This window comes from Meleagris gallopavo, chromosome 14 (assembly GCF_000146605.3).
Source record: "Meleagris gallopavo isolate NT-WF06-2002-E0010 breed Aviagen turkey brand Nicholas breeding stock chromosome 14, Turkey_5.1, whole genome shotgun sequence".
In the NCBI taxonomy this organism is placed as follows: domain Eukaryota; kingdom Metazoa; phylum Chordata; class Aves; order Galliformes; family Phasianidae; genus Meleagris; species Meleagris gallopavo.
Genome location: NC_015024.2, coordinates 4,083,674 through 4,094,327, shown reverse-complemented (window position 1 = coordinate 4,094,327; position 10,654 = coordinate 4,083,674). Strand labels below are relative to the sequence as shown.

The window sequence follows — 10,654 nt, the reverse complement described above, 5'->3', positions numbered from 1 at the left end:
CAACTTTTCACATTCCTCTGATGACAATAATTCCTGACATTACTCTTCACGGTTTAACAGCCAACTCCTGAAGTGACATCATGGGGAATTTTGTCCAAAGAAGAAACACAGCTGCTGAAGCTTTCCCTGTACCACGTCTGCTATAACTAGTGCTCCTGCCTGCTTTGGAGACACTCTGCTAACAAGTAAATTTTACTCTGCATCTTCACATTTTAACTACATATGTATGGAGTGATATCACTGAAAAATATCGGTTATGGAGAAGGAAACACTGAAACACACCAAGAATCTCCTGTCGTGTACACACTAGTGAGGGAGCAGCAAGGGAGATCCACTTAAAGCTGAAGCTCAACCAGTAGTATGAAAACACAGTTTTTTATTTGCATTACTTCCAAAATAATAATGGAAAATTATGCTCAGGCTCCTCTTGTTTGCCCTCTGTCCCTCTCCCAACACATCAGCAGTAAATTAAGAATGCTTTGTACCAAAAGCAGCTCTGCTAACACGTACTTACAATGATTTCATTCATAAAATACTTTGTGTAGAAATGCTAATCTCCTGTTTTAAGTAAACTTCAGCACTGATGATTTCAATGATTCAAAAAAATAAAACACATTCAGTTGGTTACTTGTAATAGTCCTAGATAATCAAAAGCCCTCGTTTCCCCTTCCTCTCTCAAAAAACAAAACAACACAGAAAACAATGATGCAAGTATTAAAAGAAAAAAAACCAACAGTCCCTATTTAGGAAATAGGCAATTCAAACAAAAAGGTTGCCAGTGATGTCATTTCATTTATACACCGCCTGAGTCACAGGTTCCTGAGGAAGTGGTAACACCTACAGAAATACTGTATGAAAGTCAGACTTCCAAACGTGAAATGAAAACAGAGACATTTATAGACAAAGCAAAACCCTCAAGCAAAATCACAACTGCTTTGCAGATTTCCATTCACTCTTGTACAAATTTGAAAGAAATTTGTCACTAGAAATTAATTTGCTTATCCATTCACACCCTTCTGCTACCTATGAGGGGAAAAGTGGGCTGGCGAGGAGATATTCACAGGGGTTGGGAAGATAGGGGAAGAAGACAGTGATTTCCTGGCTGCCAAAAACCAGAAAACTCAGAGAAGGCAGGCAAGACTTGGAACCTTCACTGCCCAGCAGCTCTTCCAGGTTCACGCTGATATGACGTGGAAACAATTTAGCAGCATTTCAATTTCAGTTTTAGCCCACGCTGGTTTGATTTAGAAAGTAAAATTATTTCAGAAATGAGAAGCCAGCTTTCATTTCAAATGCACCAAGCTCCTTCAGCACTGCCTCACCTTGGCAGAGACGCCCAACTGAAGCTTTTTAAGAGAGTACAAACATTGCACCAAAAGTGAGGAAAACATTAGTGGCTTCCTCAGTGAGAAAGAATAAAGCCTCCTGTTTGTTTTTTATGTAGTGGATAAGATCATTTCACTAATAAATAAAAAAAATGAATTATTCTGGTGAGATCAAACAAAAATCAAGTGTCTGGTGCTGAAAAGCAAATAAGCCTGAATTACTGAATGCTCCAAGGCTGCTGAAGCAGCAATCCACTGCCAAACAACTTAATAGCAGAAAGTAACTGTATGGGAAAGGAGGGAAGTTAAGAAGAATGACTGAAAAAATCATACTTTTTATTTGCAGCAGTAAAACACTATGTGCATGTGACCTTCAGTTACAGAGGCAAAGTCCTTTGTACTTCATATCAACATCCTATATAAATATCTATTCAAAAAGCAAGTTGGAACAGGCATTTAGACTTCCATAGCAAATGGTAACACAGTGAATACTTCCTGCCAGCTAGGAAACACCACATCTCTTCTAGAATTCCTGACAGCCCCTTTTTATTGCCAAGTTGAAGGAAGTGCCTACAAGAAGGTGCAACTGCAGGTGAGGCCTGGCATGACTAAACTGACCAAAACACACTTAGTACTTGAAGTTCAGACAAACAGCTGTAGGGAGCTCTGACAATCCTGTCAAAGAATGTCCAAAATAATTCCATGAGGTGTGAAAAAGTGCTACAGTGAAGCTGCAATTTGGCAGACTGTGTTGTCGATTACTAGGGGGCAACCATCAGTACTTGAAATTATAGATGCTTGGAGTACTCACTCATCTTTACCCTTATCCTGGAATGAAATTTACCTGAATTGGGAAACGAGATGAAAAATGTGTTGCTCTAAGATAGAGAATACCTTACGCTACTCAGCAACACTGCTACTTCAATGTATTACTATTAATTCTTCTGGAAGTAGCTTAAGTTTCCCTACTGCTGAGCCAATTTCCTTGGCTAGGTTAATATGGTTCTCAAGTGACTCATTCAGAAGAATTCACTACAACCTGGACAAAATACCAGTCACCGACTGGTGGAATACAGACCGCTGTATTTCAGCTACTGAGCTTAAGAGTAAAGTGGATACAAATTAGCCCAAGCCACAGCCCGTTTTGGTTAACACTGCCCGACTTCAAACAACTCTCAGCAACACTTTGATAAAACAATGGATCAGAGCAACAGATTCTTTTGGTCTGGGATAACTGAGAAAAAAACTCTTTGCTAAACATATATATTCTATTTCTCTACATTTTACAGATGAAAACTTACTAAAAAAAAATCAGGCAAAAAGCAGGAACTGTTAAACTCTCTGAGTCAATCTAGTATTGATGCTATTCCAAAGGAAAAGTCCTGCTGTCCTCAATAACTACTCACCATGAAAAGTCACTGCTGTCAGTAGTACATGATCAAAGAGTATCAGTAAAAGTAAAATGAGACTGAAAACATTCTTCATCACTAGATTGCTGTTTTGTTTGTTTGTTTAATTTCAAATCCTGTTAAGTGCTGCATAAATAAGAAAATAAATTTTAAATTTTGGCAGCTGAAGTGATAACAGAGAGTTAATGTCTATGCTAATTTCAAACCCATAGCATTATCTATATGGTGCCACAGTATTTTTAAACACCGATAGAGCTCTGGAGAAAATCCAGGGAGCTTTAAGGGAAAGAGATTTGGAATTTAAATGGAACAGGTAGGCAGGTTTTTCACAGATTATGAATTTATGCACTGTCAGACTGTAACAGCATGAAGTTCTTCTAGGTTGTATTTCTGCCTTATATAGCTGTTAATCTAGGCCCTCTAAAAGAGAAGAGGTACACAAAACCCTCCAACAAGAAAAGTTTTGTTTTGGTAGGCTATGCATGATGAGCACGATATTTGCATTGAAAACAATTTAAAACAAGGAATAAAACGTAAAACAATTAAAGAAGTCATGTCAATGGATTTGGAAAAAAAAATGGTAACAGGCTCAGGACATCTTCCAGATTGTGTTTCTTAGAAAGTCTGTTAAGTTTGCCATGTTGCAAATTTTCTTTAATGGCTTCTCTTTGGAGTATAAATGCTTATTTGTTTCTAAGCGAAGTATTGCAAATATTGCATTATTATTTAAAAAACAAAGAAAGGAAGCAAACTTACAACAACAAAAACCAACCAACCAAAAAAAAAACAACCTAAAAGATTAGGTGTAAAAATTTGGAAAAGTAATAAGAAAAATCCTACCATGCAGCTGCATGTTCTTTTCAGCTTTTGTGTACTTTTAATGCCAACGTTGAACCAACGGAGAAGAGAATGGCTATCAGCAGTTTTAGAGAACTGGCTGGACTTGCAGTGCAGAATAGAGATACCTTCAACTGGAAGAACAACAAAAAAAGTTTGATTATGTGTTAGCTTGCAACATATGTAGTACTGAAAGAATGTGAGCTGTCCTTCCTCTTCCCATAGAAAGAGAACCAGGACTCTCCTTGAACTTTTAAGATGTGGTTATGCTCCAAAAAGAAACCATATACAAAAATCCTTATGGATTCAGTAATGGCTCATTGGTACTATAAGAAACAGGCAAACTTGACTGGCATCAGAAGCTTAGTGATCTTTTCACATATAATTGACATTAATGGGAATCCTGAAAACCAAAGCCTACTTTCATTCACTTCGCAGCTATCTGACCTTTTTTAAAATGTCTTGAAAAGAGGAAGAAAACTTAAAGAAAAGTTGGGAACTGGGTGAACTTTTCAGTCAAACGATCCAGAGTAATGCAATGATGAGCTAGGTATTAGAAATTCCAATCAGAATAGATAGCATACACTCAGTACGAGTAAGAAACAGAAGTGCTATCATGTGACACTAAATCACAGAATGCTAAATAATAGTATAATAAAAAGTTCAGAAACAAGAACTCTACCAGTAAGAGTTTTCTTTGACTATGAGAAATTAAAAGGAGAAAAATTACAAACGACATTAGTGAGAAACTAAAAGAAATCACTTATATTTGAAAAAAAATTCAACTTTGCTATGACTTCTACTGCACATATTTAAGGTAAGTAGCCAGATCATATACAAGAGAACATTATACAGGCAGTAGAACAATAGTACTGATGGTAAAAATGAAATTTCCGTCCATCTCACTCTAACTCACTTAGAGTTCCCTAAGGACGTAATACCAAAGCCATACAGAGCACAAGGAAGGAACATTTTTTCCAGACTGAAGTTCAATGGCTATAAGGACTGCAGCAATTACTAGAATTCCACTTGATGTACAAGAGTACATTTCATGCTGTTGATCTCTACTGAAGCAGAATCCTCCTTCATTTCTTGGGGGTAGTCAGCTTTTTAGGAATAAAAATCCTATGGTTCCATTCTTTGGTGAATTTCTATACCAAATGATCTGGGTCATCATGAATCTTTCTGCATGGGTCTAAGTGTCATTTACACTCTTGTGCCCTTCCTCCCTTTTAGAACCCAATGCTGAAGGCTTCAGACTCAAACAATCCATGGAGCAGATTCTCACATTGGCCAAACCACATACTGGGTAAAATTTTACTATCAATTTACATCTAATACAAAGGGCATGCCTTAAGTGAAATTTATTCCAGACTGATAGGCTACAACATTGGTAAAAAGGATTTAACACCAGACTGAAAGCAAGTGAAGAAAGGTCGAAGTTTAACTTCCATTAAACAACAGTATCTGCAGTTGAAAGGGCAGTGCCAAAAGCCTTCTGTTAAGTACCTACAGGCCAGTAAATAAATGTGCTTATCTGATAATGGTATTTGTATTTGAACAGTAATGGAAATGTTAATAGCACTTCATTTCTATGTATTCTTCTGACTTCTTACTCAATTAATGTCTAGAAATTGAATAAAAGCAGAATAAGAACCATTTTATCCCACAAGGAGGAAGAAAACAACATTAAAGTTAGACAACGGAAGTTATTCCGAGACACACTAAAGTGCTTCAGAACATCAGGGACATCTGGGAAGCATATGTACAGCAAGCAGCTCAGCCTCAGAACTGTACGCTACTGAAATCAGAGAGGTAAGGAAACACCATATTAACCCTGAGTTCCAACCTTTAGATCTTGCATACTGCTGCAATTAAATAGATACACTGCATCTTTAAACTGAAAGTTACTTTCACAGGTAATCAATGTTTAGATACTTAAAGTAACTATTAATGTTCATCAAATTTTTAGAAAGATGTCTAGTTTTAAATTTTCGGATAATCAAAGACTGCAGAAGACTTTTACACTCAGCAGTTCCAAAAGATAAAAATGCAGGTCTTTCCCTTTAAACTACCCAGTACCAATACACGATTCCAAAAGAACTACAGAAAGCAAATCACGCAGCTCATAGGTAATTCTGTATGTTAATAAACTACTTAAAAATGTATATCACAGTTATCAATCTTATTGATCATTACCTGACCACCAAAAGATCAGTTTCCTATTAAAAATATATTTAATTCAGATATATATACTACAATGAAGTTAGCTAAACAGGACATTAGAGCTTAAAGCTACTTCAGTGATCACAAAAAGAAATACATGTAACAACTAATGCTAACCTCAACATGTTTCAGTGAGTCTTCTTTTATGACGGGAGTATAGGACCTGCAGATAGCCCCTGCAGATAGCTTTTCTTTTAAGGTGAATTTGATCTGACAGAACATCCTCTGATGTGGCCTAAGAGAGAAGCTGTGAAATTATCTGCAACGGATATTCAGAGCTTATGTTAAAGGAAGTAAACCAAGCTAAATTAACTGGATTGACTAGTTGGTCAACTCGTTTTTATAATGTATAATAGAAATAAAGACTTTTTCACAAAAAGCGATTCTGTCTTCTTTTCTGAGCAAGTCAGTCCACAGTCTCCACAATATAAAGCCTTATAATGAATTTCAATTATACTTCTAAATCCTATTGCAAGATAAAAAACAATATATTTGCTTTCAGTTTTGTAGTAAGTTACTTTGATATTTTACAAATCCATTTTTACAAATCCTTGAGAACCCATCAAAGATCCTCACAGTCTCAGCCATAACATCTGAAGCCGTTCCTGATGCTGCAGAAATTGAAATACTTAAACTCCAGGCAAAATGAAAATCAGAATCGGTGTTTAACACCTATAAAGTAGTATACAACAGCAACCAGGAATGGCACAGTTAGAAAATCAATTTCTTATTTTAGTAATACAGTTAACTAAAGTTTTTAATGAATCAATGATTCATCCTCAAAGCAATTTTTACTACATAGCAGAACACTCTCTAAACTTCAGCAGAGCGTAAGTATGACACAGATCCATTTTGGTCTTTCCTGTGTAAATATAAGTCAAACCACATTTCTTCCATAGAATGAAATTATGAAATCTTTCCAGAGAATAATTTCTCTTTTGGCACAGGTAAGAACAATCATACCATAATAAAGAAAAGGGAATCAACTGTACTACAAATATTTACTTTGAAATAGAAAGCAATGTGATATACACTGCAAGTGTAGGTTTTTAACCTACTCCTGCTCTCCCATAAATAAAGATGCAGTTTATTTCCCAACAGGAGAATATTCTCAATCTTAATAATGAACTCTAATTAAAGGCGAACAAGTGTTGGAAAGACGAAGAAAAAACATTTAGACAAGCTACTTAGACATGTCTGCTGACAAGCAAAATAAAAAAACGGAACAAATGAAATACCAAAGTTTACTTAAGCAGCAAATTTTATATATGTCTTATTAAGAAAATGGGGGGAAAAAAAGGAATAAGATTTAAACATAACCACGTTATTTCGGTTATTTACATAATAAAAATGAATACATGGAGTTATATCCAGAAAAGACTTCTTTCACAGTGAAGATACTCATGCCAGTATGTGGTTTACAATTGTTCATATTCACTGCAGTCAGAATGGGTAAGCAATCATTAACTTGTTGAATAACAGATAAAAGGCAGCAACGCAGTTCAAAGTAGGTCATCTTCCACCTTATTCAGCTGATTTTCAGACTGTTTCATCATCACTCATGTCCCAGATCTGCAACAAAAAAAGGAAGTGTAATTTTAGTTTGTGGAGTTCAAATACACTTTTAATATGCCTTTATAAAATTAGTATTATTATTTAAAAGAAAGAGTAAATAACATTTATGGACTGTTGACTAGAACCAATGGCTTTTTATGATTTTTTGGAGGTTTAGTTCATGGCAAATACTCTCCGTCTACTCAGAAAAGGCTTGTAGTAGCCAGGAAGAACATGGATACAAAGCTTTGAGCTAGATCTGGCTCTGAACTATTGGTTCTGATCACTTGAACAGAATAGTTCCCCTTTGCCAGCAAAATCTGCCACCAATAGGAAGATATTCCTTCAATATCTTTCAAATATTTCTAGAAAAATTCAGAGTTCAACACAGCAATATTGAATAGTTAATAGAAAAATAACTGTAATTTTAATAAAAGCCCTTATGACAAAATGTAATAATTCTGGAATTTGAATATGTTCTGAAAAATGCTCTTAAAATCCAACCCCAGAAAGCAATTGCTCAAATATTTTTCTGCAGTGTTACAAACCATAAAATGAAAACTCTGAATAGCAAGATTTTTTCAATTCCTAGAAGCGTTGCAAAATGGTGGTGTAAATCCTTATGGAAAATACTTTAGGAACAGTTTGTTTACGAAAGGAAAAAAGAGTTTTCATCCTGCCCTAGATGAGCAGCTTGGAGCTTGCCAAGGCAAACACAAATGTCCAGCTTACCAGTCAGGGTCAAGGATGTGGAAAAGAAATATGAAAAACAAAATCTTTAAATAGTGTTTATGGTATGATTCAAACTGGCAGTAAGTAAGAAATTCAAAGTTCAGACTGATAGTCCATCTTTGTTGAGCCTAATTTTTGAAAACAAATCCCATAGATTTTAACCCCCAAAATCACTCCCAAAGAAAGGTAATAAATACTTTAATAAATGCCATGAGGTGAATCAAAGGCAAAAGTGAAAAAAAGCGGACTGAAATCCCTAAAAGTCTTCTTTATCTACTAAGCAGATGCACTGGGAGCAGTGCCAGCTTCTCTGCTCTGTGCTTTCCCATCATCAGTTCTGATCTGAGCAGTGTGGGTGAGAAGGCAAGTACTTGCTGGTTTGTTTGTTTTTCACAAAGAAAGGCTGGCAAGGGTGCCAGTGACATGAATAATTTTGTGATATGAAAATACTTCCATCCAGAAACTGACTTGCTGTTCCGTAGTTTCTGTAAAGCTCAGAAAGCCTTTCGGCTCTACACACGTCACGTGCAATGCTTGCATTACTGTAACAACCCATCTGGCACAAAGAGCAGCTCTAACTACACAGTCATTTCTCTTTGTTGAAACCAAGGGGAAGAAATGCAGGTTTGTTGTTGTTGTTTGTCCTTAATATTAAGGGCCCTTGTGAGGGCCTCAAGCAACTTGAAGACGTACAGTCCAAGCACAGCTCCTAAGCTCCAGCACACAGTGCAGCCAACACTGCCTCGTAGGTAACCCAGACTTCTGGCTGTGGGAGCAGCCTTACTTGTGAAACGTATTCTGCTATCTGAATAACATAAGCTAGTCATGGACATTGAGAAACTAAGACCCCTGAAATACAGCATTAGTAATAATAGCAGGAAAGTAAGAAGAAAAGAATAACAATTAAATAATTTTCTATCTAAGATACATATATTTCCTAGGAGTCCTTCGACATAAAAATATTTACTTTTTATGTACCTTTGCATAAGAAGATGTTTAGACTACATGCTTCATGGCTATGCAAATTTTGGCTATTACTTCAAAGCAGTGAAATTTCTGCAGAACAGAAATCATGAAATACAGAAAGCCATGGAAGATAAAGTCTAAAATGAGTGTAGTGCCAAGAATCTGATCCCCAATTCAAGCCATGAATTTGGATTTTGCTTTCACTTCTCTTCTGTCCCACAGCACACCTGGGTTAGTCAATCTAAATGCAGCTACACGCGATGACAGGATTGGTCATAAAATAGGAAGATAATAAACCAGCTGTCAATGTCAACCTCCATCCAACCCCTTAAATAAATAAATAAAAAGCCTGGACAGACTACCTCAAAGCACCTGTTTTTTTTCAAGCACATGCTTTCATATCTGAACTTCTTTGTAGAGGTTCCTAAATGTCAGATGCAAATTATGCCCATTCAGGATAAAATAATTCCTGAAGTTCTTTTCTTAAAATGACAAGTATAATTGTCTTACATCATAGGAAGAATAGGGAAAACCCTGTGTATTAATTCATCTGTTCACAAGTTCCCAATGATTTTACACAGTTCCAGATGGCATTTTCAATAATCCTAATGAAGAGAGAAAGAGTTCTGCATTTCCTTCCTGCAGCAATAACAGCTGGTATCTGAAATTTAACCTCCATGGTCATGGTTCCAAACTTAGCATTCACATATGGAAACAAGACTTGGCATCCTAGAATTAACATGAGTAACTCAAATAGGTAACTTCCATTTATCTTATAAACAAGCCTGCAAGAATACCAGCACATCCTAAGAGGATTTCTAAGTTTCTTGCCAGCAGTGATCCAGCAGCAATTGCACAGAAATGGCCACATCTTTAAGAGAGACAAAGCAAACAGACACACCACCCCCACACACTGCTTTCCACACCAAACTAAGATAAATTTACATACATGTGCATCAAATACACACTGCTTAGAAAACCTTGGAATACCTTTATGCAAACCTCAGTATTTACTGTGTTATAAATGCTCCAAATATGGGTTAGAGTAAGGAAAATTCTACTAGCAGAGGTGAGGCTGAAAATTAGATGTTACATGTAACAAACAGCACCCTTGGGTATCACATGAGAACATGCAGCTTCCCACATCAATTACATCTTATCATACCTTGCATCTTGATTTAGAAATGTACCCTTACTCAGGGAAGCAAAACAAATGATAAAAGAATATACTCAAACACGTTTAAATTTAAAGTAAATTATTTTATGTCTATACAACATGAGCTTTTTCATAGGCAATACGTTAAAGATGCTTTTATACATCCGAACTTCTGACAATCTAATTCTACAAAGTATTTGTGAACCTATACAGTATAATTCAAGGAACTAAGCAAGCAGGCTGCATCAACAGTCCTCGTGTGGCTCCTTCAATATTCTTCCTGGGTCAAAGACTGCATCTGTGTCATGGTTTCATGATTTTTCATTATCGGTATTCCACATCATAACATCATGCAATGCACTGGGGGTTTGACTGCTGATGCTCAAGTTCCGGGTGCCTGTCCAGCGGAGAAGAGCAGCTACGTTTCCCCAGGGGGCTTTGCGGTCAGC

The 10,654-nt window shown here is 36.4% G+C and overlaps 1 protein-coding gene across 1 annotated transcript in view; it reads right to left on the bottom strand.

The window, feature by feature from the left end:
• Positions 1–7,027: 7,027 nt before the first annotated feature.
• LOC100539877 (ubiquitin-like modifier-activating enzyme ATG7) overlaps positions 7,028–10,654 on the bottom strand; it is a 97,274-nt gene continuing 93,647 nt past the window's right edge. The window contains exon 15 of the mRNA XM_019620016.2: positions 7,028–7,369. Within this exon, the coding sequence (XP_019475561.1) occupies positions 7,337–7,369 (33 nt within the window). The 3' untranslated portion in view covers positions 7,028–7,336. The remainder of the gene's footprint in view (positions 7,370–10,654) is intronic.